General features: G+C 31.3%; 1 protein-coding gene across 1 annotated transcript in view; it reads left to right on the forward strand.

Annotated features, from left to right (window-relative positions):
- The window catches only part of DACH1 (dachshund family transcription factor 1), a 397,854-nt gene that overhangs the window by 360,619 nt on the left and 23,410 nt on the right, over positions 1-13,825 (forward strand). The window contains exons 9-10 of the mRNA XM_019738175.3: positions 730-873; positions 1,369-1,437. Coding sequence (XP_019593734.2) covers positions 730-873; positions 1,369-1,437 — 213 coding nt within the window. The remainder of the gene's footprint in view (positions 1-729; positions 874-1,368; positions 1,438-13,825) is intronic.

Genomic DNA, 13,825 nt, shown 5'->3' on the forward strand with positions numbered 1-13,825 from the left:
AGCACATTATTGTTAGCATATTATTATTAGCAGTGAGATTTTATACTCCACCAGATTCCTGGAGTAAAAGTATAACTTTCTTAAAATATGCTATAGTGCATATAAATTTGCTATGAGAAAATTAGTAAGATCTCTGAGTAAATTATAATAACTTCATCCAAAAAAATTCAGCTTATAGGTATATGTTAACAATAATTAAGAATATTTAGCTCCTTATATACAATAGTATTTATTGCATTTTCTAAAATTTCAAGAAAGTGTCATTAAAATATAGCTTGTGTAACATTGTTTTGTAAAGCATTTATAGGGGAACTACTCCATTAATTACTCAAAATTTGTGCTTCACAAAGATAGGAGGCATACTTATGATAGTTTACACTGTTCTAACTACTCTGCACTATTCTGAATCAAGGGCAGAGACTAAGCCCAACATTTATTTAATTAGGCTTCCTTCATCAGTGAATTCAAATATTTACTAAAATTAGTTTCCCATTAAATCTGGCATTAGAAGGCATTCTTATAATGAAATATAGTTCAAGACTAAGTAAAAATTGACCTTGGACATTTTACTGGGATTTATTTTAGGTAAAGTTGGTGTTTTTTGAACTCCCTCTGCTTTGGTAGATTCAATCAAACAGAAAAGAAAATATATATATATGGAAGATAGATCATTTGTAAGTGAACACTGCAAAAATTTAAGAAAAAAATAAGGTACACTCTCTTTTCTAGCCATAGTTCAAAAGAGGCTAAAGAAGGAGAAGAAGGCCAAGAGAAAATTGCAGGAAGCGCTTGAATTTGAGACAAAACGGCGTGAGCAAGCAGAACAAACACTAAAACAGGCAGCTTCAACGGATAGTCTCAGGGTCTTAAATGGTAAGAGGGTGCATCTTTATGCCTGGCTAACTACCTTTCATTTTGAATACTCAAAAGACAATTTAGCTGTGTAGTTTTAGACATTCCTGTGTCTGGTCATTCATTAAACTGTGCTTGTACCTGAAAGCCTGGTGCGAGGAATAGTCACGTGTGTTGAGAAATGCATTTTTTCTCAAGTGATAACACTGTGGTGTCACTTAACTCCAGGATCTTGGACTTGACATTGTTTTTCTTTTTAACCAGTCTCTACTGAAACAGGATAAAATATTAATCTCACTTCCCAACCCACATCTTTTTTTATGAACAATTTTGCATTATTTATCTATTCAAATCTTTTGAAAATTCTTATGGTTATAGTCTTTGTTCAACCTTTAAAAGATGACAAAGATTTATGTAATTTTAATTCAGCACCAGAGTAACAGGTTGCTCTTTTTTTTTAAAGAACAATAGGAATCAAATGAAATATGTGTCACTCTTACCTTTCTGTGCTTTTAGACTCTCTGACCCCAGAGATAGAAGCTGACCGCAGTGGCGGCCGAACAGATGCTGAAAGGACAATACAAGGTAGGAATTTGCAAAAGGCTATAAATCTCGATCTTGCTATATGAGTTTTTCCTCAGCTTTAGCCTGCTATTCAAGCATGTAGCCTACCATCTGGGCCACATCAAAACAAGTTCAAACAAGGTCAAGTTCATCTTGCTTGTTTATATGAGTGAATTCATTTTGTGCCGATAGATTTTCTTTAAATTAACAGGTCATTTCTGTTTATACAATGCAATTAAAAAGGAATAATTAATTTTAAACAATGTATGATTTAATCTTGGACACAGCAAATATGTTTTATTGAATGCTTGAAGCCCAATCTAATACAGGAAGGGCTTTTAAGTTCCATTCTATATAAACAAAATCATGGGCTAATCAAATAGGTAATTCTTAACATTTTGGAGATTTCTTCTCATTTTGTAATAGCGACTGCAAGGTACCTGCAAAACATAGTAGTTGGATGTTAACAATAAATAAGATTCTTTGGTCCTTTGTGGATTTTCCAAGTGTTCTATATACCATTATATATATTTTAATAACACAAATCTGCTGAGCAAAATCATATGTAGAATACTAAAGGGAGTTTGTTATTCACTCAGAAGAGCTAAATGTGTATATTGCCTAGACCCCACTATGATGAGAGGACAGAATCTGAAGGTAGCATTTATAGTCTAACATCTATAATAGACAATAAACTCAATCTAACATCATGAATACTAAACAGTAAAAAGAGCGTTTGTTTTCTATTTTAAATGAAGATGATTCTTCAAAGGGAAGCCTAAAATGATTAACTGCCATAATCCTCCCAATTGCTTTTATTTTGCATTTTAAGCTCAATCATTTTGGGGATATTGTTTGACATAAATTGTGTTACTTAATCAGCTCCAAATGTCATTCTTAGTTTAGTGTAAAGGAAATATATTTTTGTAAAGTCTCATATGTGCAATAAGTAAACATCAGGAACATGAAACATTCCTGGAGAATGTTTTCTGCCTATATTTATTTACCTGAGACTATGATAGTTATTTTTTTAAACCCTGAACTTGAACCATATGTTATTACAAGTTATCTTCTTGGATATACAAGATCAATGCAATTATAGGTGCAGAAAAAGCTCCATATTTTAGAGTCTTGTGGATTTCAGCAAAATTATATATATATATTTTATATATATATATATATATATATATATATATATATATTTGTGTGTGTGTGTGTTTGTGCATCTAATATTAAAATTATAAGATTTCTGTTGCATCTCTTTTAAAAATTGCATACACATATTAACAATACTAATTATAAAGCTAATCCTCTTTATCAGGGCCAATAACCTCAATAAAGCCAATGTAAATACAAGCCCTGGTTTGTGTGAGCAGGGGATCCTCATGCACTAATTCAGCTAATGTGCAAAGTGGTCTAAGAAAGCACATGGACCTCCAGGTAGATGTGAAATATAAATTATCTGGTATCCACAGAATTCTCAAGGTGGTCAGAACTCAATTTAAGAAAAAACATAGAAAATATATTCCTGCATATAAATGGCAGATCTGTTGTTAATATTAAGAAGTGTGTAGGCAATGATAAAACCATTTTTCATACTTGACATTATATATATTCCATGAGTTTGCTATCAGAAATATTTTGTTCATCAACAAGGCTATAGTTATGTATATTTGAATTTTAAAAATGCACATATATTCAAATATACACTTCAATATGGATGGAGTATTGCTGTATGAGATTGAAATATTGACAATTTTCAGTTTCTATTCTGATTTTCTTACTCTGTAGAAAAAAATATAATTTTAAGTTTCCTTCTTTTTTGCTGTCCAGACATCAACCAGTTGGATGACATAGAAAACCCATCCAAGCAACTTTATGATTAAGTAAATAAAACATTTGAACAATGATTATACATAGTAATTTACAGCCAAATATAAACAATTATGAGGTTATGTATTGCTTTCGTTTATTGTAATATGAAATCTTTATTTGCTTCATTCATTCATTCATTATGCCTGTCAATTAAAAAGTTGTGCTCAATTCTAATGTGAACAATCATACTTACGTTTGGATTTAATGATTTTATCATATTGTTCGATGCAATAGTTAGTTGTCAATAACACACTTAAATAATATTCATGATTTTAACTAGATAACATGATTTTTTTTCTCTAATGTAATTTTAAAAAGCACTATAGATGAATATGTGTTTCTATGTGTTAGTGGCTAAAAATTCATGTCACCAGCAGATGAACTACCTAAGACTTAAAATATCAGAATGAAGAGATCATCTTTTCCTACTGTAACTCCAGTAGCTAAATAAGCTCATTTAAGTCCTTTGAAGCTTTTTTTTCAACCTTAGAAACTGAATTCATACATTTGGAAGCTAACGAACAGAATAAAATTAACTGTGAACAAAAGAAATCAAAGGGAAAAGACCGTATTTAGTTAAATTCTGAGTCTAAGCACAAGAATGAAAGAGGCAAAGAAGAAAGAACCAGAACTCATTACTAATTTGTGAAATGGTCTGTGTCAGGCATTTGGGGAGCCATGAGCACCTGCTGTTTCACAATTCAAGAATGACACAAACACAGCCTCTTGCTCCCTTCGCTTTCCCTCTCATATTGTCCCCAAGCCCAGGTGTTATAATGGTCTTTGTAATCTTTCTTGCTCCCAATCCAACCATAACTGAAATTATTCTCTACCCCAAAATAAACTCAACTTAATGAGGACAAGAGAAACCCACATTTCTTTCTGCTTGTCATGTATTTATTTTTTTAACATTTTGGCCATAAATAAATGGAATGCTTGGTGGGAAAGTTAGTCACCTAGCAGACAGGCACTTAAATACTGCTCAAGTGCCAAGTAATTACCTCCTATAAGTACCTCAGGTTAGACTAAATGCTGTCTCATTGGCATTAGTGTCAAACTATAGAGGCGGAGAAGAAACCAGAAAGCAGTTTACAAAATATCCTTGAGCCAAGAGGCCCGAAGTAGCTTACTTATCTTGATAAGTAAGGTAAATCAGCTTATACTACACTGCGATATATTTCTCATTGCTGATACTTCTGATAACTAACTCAAATTTCATGAGCTTGGAGGAAATATTGTGAATGTAGACTAGACATCCAAAACGTGACAATAACTTGTTTCAGGAACTGAACTGTATGGAGTTTGACTCTCTCATGCCTTGGGTCTTATAGATTTATATGTTATGATTCATATTGGGGTTCGAAAAATTTATCTTTTAAGCGTTTTGTAAGATCTTTTGAATATATAGAGTAGACAGGATTCATATAAATACTCATTGAGCAGTTTTTTGGACTAGTCAATAAAAATCCTCCATAATCCTTTCTGTACCCACACATGTAAATACAAATCCGCACACTGTCACGCGATGGCTTTCTTTAGCTAAGTCCTAGTCTCTGTTTATTCTCTATCCCTAAACAACAGTATCCACCTAAATGGATTAACTTATTATATCTTTTGACAACTTTTAAAAATATTCTTCAGCCCATTCAGACATCTGTTAAGAGCGCCGGATAATATCCAACTTTCATTTCGCTGTCTCACAGGGAAGTCAATGTAGACATGAAACCAAAAGGCTCCTCTACCCCAGCCCTTGAAAACCTGTCCTTCCGCAGCGTTCCCTCCCTATGGTACCCTCATTTGTCCAATTTGGTATCCTCCTTAATAAATAAGGAGGGAAGCATGGAGCTTGACATCTCCCTTCCTCGTCCTGTATACCCAATCACAACTCTCTGCATTCATTCAGTGTGCTTCTATCAAACTGGATTCCTTACGCCACCCCCCTCCCCACCCCCGCGCCCAGAGCCTCACCTCTCTCTCCTTCCAGGGATATTTTCCCTTCTCTCTGCCTTTACTTACCCAACCTTTAAGTCTCTCGCATCTTAGAAGTTACCGCCTCCAGGAGCGTTTCCTGGACTTCACACCTATCCAGCTACTCCTCCCTGCCTCCTGGGGCTAGTTAAGCCTCTTAGGTTTTCACCACACCTTTACCTCTCCACAGTAACACACTGTGCATTTATAGCTCCTTCTTCAAGTCTGCTTTCTCTCTGCACAGGAGCCAGGCAGAGCACAAACCATGCCTATGTGGTTTACTGCCATGCCCCTAGTACCCAACAGTATGCTTCACACATCCTGGTGACTGCTATGCTTTCCTCAAGAAAGGTACCAACCATGGTGACTTAGAATCTATACTACATCCTGTGAATTCCAAAGATCCTTACTGTTCTCACATTTCTCCGAATTTGGTTGGAGAGATTGATGGGAGGAAAGGATAATATGATTCTGCCTAGTCAAGTCAGAATTACAAATACAGGCAGAATTAATTTTTATTTCTGATAGCTGCATTAACAATATGTGTTTATTTTTCTAGTGTGCATTTATAATGTTACTTTCTTCTTGCACATTTGACCTAAGATTTGGATTTTGTGAATATTCACTTACACCCAATTTTCCATTTTAAATTTATGTTTAAATTACTATAATCACATTTCTTAAATAATATTTCTTCTTTGGTTTAATATACATTAGCCTCATGCTTCTTTTCACATTTGTTTCATATAATTTTATGTGATTAAATCTTCCATATATATTGTTGAGGTGATCAATATATAGACATGAATTATAGCTTGGGAGAATCATGGATCAGTGCAGTTTTACCTGTTTTTTATACATTTCCAAAAAGTCCGCAAAGTTTACTTTCAAAATGGTAACTTTTGCTTTTTCTAAGTAAAAATCTGTCCTTTTAAAAACAAAAATTGTTAAAATCAGTGGAAATGCAGACCACTGTTCCTCTGACATCTTAGAATATCTGCAAGTTATTCTTGCAAAATCTGGACTTCACTTGAAAGTACATCTCTTTTATTTACATCCAATGGCTATAATCAAAACTGTTTGGCTTTTTTTTTTTTTTTTTTTTTTGACTGATCTCAGATCATAGAAAACCAAACATTCTTTTAAATTAAAAGACATAAAAGACTTGCCTCCACATTAACAATCTTTTTCTATTCTAATTTAAAAATATCTTCTTTCTGCTTCCTAGGTATTTGGAGATAAAAGTTAAATTTTAAAGTTATTCATTTATTCAACAAATATTTATTGAACGCTGGTGATATGCCAGGCACACTTATATGATGTTACTGCCTTAACACTGGGAAAGGGTTTTAAAGATTAATTAAATCTATTTATTTTGCAAAAGAAGAAACAGGGCTTAGTGAGGGTATATGACTTGTTAAAGGGTTATACCGTGAGTTAATGGGAATTGGTAATATAACTTGATTTAGATGCTTTTCACATCTTTTTTAGATTAGGACTGTTAAAATATTGCTCTTCTAAAATACGTGATTATTGTTACAGTAGCCTTCTCTTATTCACAGGGAATATATTTCAAGATCCACAGTGAATGCCTAAAACCAAGGATAGAACTGGACCCTATATACACTATGTTTTTTCCTATATATACATACCTATGAAAAAGTTGAATTGATAAATTAGGCACAGTAAGAGATTAACAACAACAACTAATAATAAAATAGAACAATTTTATAATAATGCACAGTAATTGATGTTATGTGAATGTAGCCTCTCTCTTTTCTTTCCCTCTTTCTCTCTCTGATAATCAGTTAATAACCAAGACAGCTACTAAATTACTAACGAACAGGTAGCATATAGTGTGGATATATTGTACAAAGGGGATGATTCACTTCTAGGGTGGGAAGGTGCATGATTTCATCAGGCTACTCAGATTGGTGTGCAATTTAAAATTTATGAATTGTTTATTTAAGGAATTTTCCATTTAATTTTTTTGAACTGCCATTGACTGTAGGTAACTAGAATTACCTACAAGCAAAAGTGCGGATCAGGGAGGGACCACTATATTATTTGTTTAATAACTCACAGCTCAAAAGTATTATAACACAGGTCATTCTTATGAGTGGAACTTAGATCTTTCTCAAGCTTTTTTTTTTTTTTCCATTGAATCAAATGTTCTAGTACTCAATGAATTTCCTAGTAATACATTTTCTTTCTTTCTTTTTTTTTTTTTTTTCCTGGACTTACTGATTACATAGTAAGTAGTAGCACTCATTTATTAAAATAGTGAGGTGGATTAAGAGTTGATATTTGTTGAATCTTTCCAGTATATTCTAATTTAAAGGTGAGATAAGTAAAGCTCAGAGTGACTGATTAACATTCTCATATTGGCACTCTGAACTAGTGGGGTTGCTGATATTTGTTTTCCTCCATGCCTTGATGTCTGGACTTAATGTATCTCTCCTAGGATAAATATTTACAGCCCCATCACTCATTTTGGATAATTAGCACATCACCTGTTAATAACTTCGTAAGTTCAAAACAGTCTACTGACTGCTGCTACAGAATGATATACACCTGGAAAAAAATATTTCCTTTCCAGCCTTTTACTTTTTAATCAGCTGTTATGTATATACCATGTTTATAGATACTTCCAGACACACTGGGGAGAATCTCACCCTAAGTGAAGAAAATAAAGTGGCAATAAAAAGAATTAAGAAATTAATCATATTTATATAAAAGACTTCTCTACATTCATTAGCATGCAAAGAAGTTATGATAAATTTAAAATCAGACAAAAATCCAATTTTTATTTAATATAAGACATTTGAAGAGTCTCTTCATTTCTTTTGCAGGATATGTTTGAATAGAGTTGCTAAATGGTATGCCACGCCTTTTATACTGTAATGGTCTTAAATAGAACTTTACTAGTACTTACCACTTTTAAGATCATTATGAAAGTATTATATCCATTTGATTTCATGTAATTGACTTATACACATTTTTATTTCTAATCCCTAAAAAAGAGACCTGTAAGTTTAATGTAGAAGTGGGAGTTCTCTAGACAGCTCTGTAGAATGTAGCAATTAAAAACTGCTAGGAGTTAAGTCTGGATTCAAATCTCTGCTTCACTCTTTTTTACCCTTTAGTAACTGCTTATCCTCAGAGGGTTGTTATGATAATTAAATACAACAATCCACATATAGCACTTAGCACATATCAGGCAATAGTAAGCACACGGTTAAGTTTTAACTGTTAATGTTAAATTTTATTATTTTGTGTTAACATATTTACAGTGCCTAGCAACGGGTAAACATTGAAGCTATTATTACTCTACTATTACCCTGATATATATGTTAATTTTCTTTTTTCAAAAAACTAGTCTAAATTTATAATATAATGTTGATTTAGTTCTATAGTAAAGTGTTTTCAGAAATCCGTAAGAATTTTTTTGTTACCTGAACCTAATTTTTCCTATTTAAAAATTTTTTTATTTAGCTTAAAAGGTGAAGACACTAAAAAAAAGGTGTAGTTTGCTTAAAACTGATTTCTGGCCTGCCTGAAGTGCATATTGCTATTGTTTATTCACTTACAAATATATAATCACCATAGGGATTGCCTCAAACTATTTTTCTTGATTTTAAAAAATAAATATTAGTATTATATTATTATAAGCGAAACAATAATAAATTTACTTCTAGTTCCTTGGCATTAGTTTCTGGTGTTTGGCAGCATTTCGATGCAGCTAATCAATTTAAGACAACATTGATTAAGATGAACAAAAGATGATATTGATTGCAGGTAGTAACCAATAAAGAGGCTACTGTTCCATGGTTATCATAGGTCATTGTTAACTATTCATTTAACTAGACAACCTGAGTTTTTATTATCAAATATAACGTCTCAGAGATACTCATATTTTAATATTTATAAACTTTTAGAAAAATTTTAAAAAATAATTTTAGTATAAGCATTTCAATTTTTAAAGAAATATATAAAAAAGTAAATGTTGTTTTTAAATGTAGCTAGAAATGCTTAAACTCCAAATGTTGAAGGCTTCTTGTAGGTTTGGTTGGAAATAGCTTCTTATGTAATTTAAAGTAATTATACATGAAATTAGACACAGTGAGCAGTTAAGTATGAAGTTCTAAATAGTAATACAATGTAATTCATTATAGTTTTACTTACGTAAAATTATTTTCAATGTATTATTTGAATAGAGCTAATTTTCTGAACTCCTAGTTCTTATCGGAAAAATAAAAGAGTGATGGTCATTATTATACGTTTGTCTAGAGTTGTGACATATCACGAGGTTTTATGAAGTGATATCAAATCTTACTACATTGCCTAAATATTAGGTAGAGTACATTAAGGCAAAATGATTGGACTTTGTTTGTAATATATTTGGCATCATTTTTTTCTCAGTAAAAGTAATATAATAGGTGGTAGGCACTGTGAGAGTTTAGAAGAGATAGGGGATATCAGGAATAATGAATTGGGTTTGGAGTTTTAGAAAGGGGAAATGGACATTTGTACAACCAAATTATTTTTTTAAGTATTGAAAGACAGCAGTTATTAATGGAAAATATAATGTTTTGTTAGCACACACAAAGTTGAAAAATTGAATTACATTAGGTTGTTCATAAACATAATATTGACTTGGCTTGAATGCTGTCTGAAGAACACAATCAAAGAATAGTGATTAATGAAAAGTGGAAAAAATATTAGCAGGGGGGCCATAAAGATCAATGCTAGATCCATTTTCATTTAACATCTTAATTAGTGATATAGAGGAGTGGTTAATGAAATTTACAGATAATCCTAATTTAGAAGGTATGACATACATCTGAGTGGACAGTGTAAATATGCAAAAGAAGTTTAGATAATTTACAAATTTTGCGATGAATGAAATGAGAGTACCTATATGAAAGAAAATTTGATTTTAAGATCTGTTTTTAGTAAGCATTGAAAAACTCAACAAATATCAATGATAATAAATATCCACTTACAACTTTTCATAGTACTATACTAAGAGTGACTGGTTGCAGGACTGAGAAAAGTATCAGAGAATAAGTAGAACAATAAACCTCTGTCATTTAAATGAGATATATATATATATATATATATATATATATATATATATATATATATGTATATATATATTTTTTTTCATTGATGATACTTTTTATTATTATGACTAACTGGAAAGTTTAAAAAGTTGTTTTTTTCATTATGGTCAATACATTGATTTCTTATTTTTAGGCAGTATCCTATTATCTTTAGATTTAAGGAAAATTTATTTAAAATATGTTTTTATTTTGAGTCTTTTTAAACCTTTATTATTAAAGAAAAATTTTGATGGCAATTATATCCAATTAATTGGTTTACTATCATAAGTAGAAACTGTATAGAGTATCTACCCAAACTGAAGAAGGTTACCATTTAGTAATATAGATTAGTGGTTCATATTCACAAAATCTGCTTTCTCTTTTTGTATCTACTCTTAAACAGTAAAAGTACCCTGGCCATCTAAAAGAAACTCTAATGAATAATCAGAGTGGCTTTTTAAAGATGTAGCATAAATACAAAATATTTTTGAGAAATGTTATTTATACTTTAAGAGTTATAAAAGTTGTAAAAGACATTTAAATTACAGGAAAAGAACTCTCATTTTTAAAGTCTATTCACTAAATTATATGATTTGTATGAACCAAATTTAAAAAATGGTAAACACCAAATTAAGAAAAGTGGTGATGGAAAGTATGTCATCGATTTTGATAGCACATACATGTTTAGACATTGTGGTATATAACACCCTTTGCTATAAATTTTCCTTTAGAAAAAAAAAAATAAAACATCATCATTTGGACTATGAATGTAAAAATGCTTATGGCGCATTATTTCACCTCCCATGGTTAGAGACAGAATGCAGACATGCCACAATAATGTTTTTTATTTCTACTGTTTGAACCATATTAATGAGAACATCATTTTGGAGAACTAATTATTTCTATTTGTCTTGTGTCACACTTTCTAATTCCCCTATATTAGCACAGCCAAAGCAAATTAATTGCTTTTCCAGCAGTTGAACCTTGTCCAAGAATGAGCTCACATTCCCTTCCAGTTTCCCTGTTTCTGGGAGTGCATTGTGTCAGAAATTTCTCTTGATATTAAACATAGTCTAGAGAATATCTTTACAGATTTTTGTGCACTCACTTGATGCAATTTATAAGTTTAAGTGACCCGCCAGGAAAGATAAAGTTCTTAGCTGCAAGATTATACATCAAAACAGTTAAAGTGAAATTAAAATTAAATGAATGAATCTCACTGAAGCAAAAAAAGCAGTAATTAATGGTTCCCTTAATTGTCTTCATAAAATATTTGCATGGGTCTAATTTGCATAATTTGCATGTATTAATTAATCTTTCAAAGGAATTTTGTGCTGAGAGAAGCCAAAAAATCTCTTTGTTTTATTTAACATCTAATGAAATATTTATCTTCCTTAATGAACTTCTCATCTTCATTAAAATAAAAATTGCACAAGTTTGTATGTTTTAAATGTTTTTATAATTGAAGTATTCAAAAAATCTCTTTAGACTTACAACAGCTGAGAAACAAACACAATATTTAGCATTCAGTATCATTTTAACAACAGCAACATTTTTTTTAAAAAGCCCAGTTTTGCTTTCTCAAATCTGGCAAAGCATTTGGTAAATGAATAAATGAATATAACTATTTAGTTTTAAAAGTAAAATTTGCAAAATCCTTATCATTTTTTTCAATGGTTATGTTATTTTTATGGCTGAAATAGTGGGTGACTAGAGGGTATATATATGAGAAAAATCAGTATGTTTAATAGTTTGGGAAATGGTTCATTGGTTGAAAATATTTTAACTGTTTGAAAGAAATTAGTTCATTAAAATCCATTTGCTATTATTAACAACTACTAGATCTACTGACAATGTTTCCAGGCAGAAGCTCTGTAGTTCCAACTTTATTCTAAATCTGCCTGCTGGAGATTTGCAGCAGGGGTTTCTCCTCTCACAAACTAAGAGATCAAGGTGAAAACCAAGAGATGTGCCTTGGAACGGGTGAAATCCAAAATTTCACCAAGTGCCAAATAGTGTATATTCAAGAGGATGAGGAAGAGTGTGAGGAGAGAGCCTGGAAGATAAAAAGATTTAAGGGAAGGGAAATTAGTGATCTGTTAATGGTATTCATTTTGGTGCAATGAAGAAGATCATAAAACAAACAAACAAACAAATAAACAAAACAATTCTGACAAAGAACATCAACTAACATTTCCAAAGCAATTTAAAGCTGGCTCAGCCTTTTCTCATACATTCTTTTTTTGATCCTATGGCATGCCCATTTTATACTATTTGAGGAAACTGAGCCACATGGAAATAAAGCAAATTACTTGGAATCAAACTGTGGGTCCCTTTAACTCCATATGCTATGCTCCTACATAACACCAATCTTCTATCTCATGATAATTTATGAAGTGGCTATGAATGGCTAAATGTTAAACTAGATAATGAGGGTAGCATACATTTATAAAGATTAAGATTCAAAATGCAAATATATAGTTCTTCCTGTGTAAAATTTAGTAATGTGATAAAATCAATTAAATTGACTGGTTTCCTGGAGAATTCATCTTTAGGGAAGTTAAAAGCATTTCTGTTAGGCACCAGTTATTTCTTAGCCGTGCTACCACTCTCATAATTTGCAATTTCTAATGAAAGTTCCCTAATATAAAAATAAAAATAAATTCATTAGGCTTCTAAGGTTATTATTAATCAGCTACAAAATAAATACCAACACAGCTCTTTTCTAGCACTAACATTGATAATTTGTTTATATAACTGATTTCTAAAGGATTAAAATTAATATTAGTATGACTTAATCCTAGGAGAGCTGGTAGACTGCGAGCCACAGTCTAGTGTCAACACTACTGTTCATTAGTGTTCTGACCCTGGTAACTCACTTTAACTGCTAAGACCTGATAACTGCTATTACTGATTGTTGATCCTGTCAAAATGGCAAAGACATCTAATTATTTATAAGTACACACGCACACACACACACACACAAGCGCACATGTATGTGTGTGCACACATACAAACACACTGTGTCCGTTGTTCATTATGGATGAGTGGATTCTGGAATCAGACTACTTGGATTCGAATCTCCACACGGCTGTTTATTATCTGTATAACAACAAGTATGTAAATCAAACTTAGATAATGATCGTAATATCCACTTACTGAGTTGTTATGGGGATTAAGTGAATATATATATATATATATATATAAAGTGAATATATATATATATATAAAGTGAATATATATTAAGTGAATATATATTAAGTGAATATATATATATATATATATATATATATATATATATATATATATATATATATAGCTTAGAACCTTGCCTGGTAGAAGCTAAGTGATAATAAGAATTTGCTATTTTTATAATTATGTACAAATTTAATGCAATGACACTTAACAGTAGTAGTCACACTTATGGTAAAAATTAAAAATTAAACATTATTTAGATGAAG

The sequence above is a fragment of the Rhinolophus sinicus genome, chromosome 16 (assembly GCF_057876585.1).
Source record: "Rhinolophus sinicus isolate RSI-liver-muscle chromosome 16, RSI-T2T, whole genome shotgun sequence".
NCBI lineage: Eukaryota > Metazoa > Chordata > Mammalia > Chiroptera > Rhinolophidae > Rhinolophus > Rhinolophus sinicus.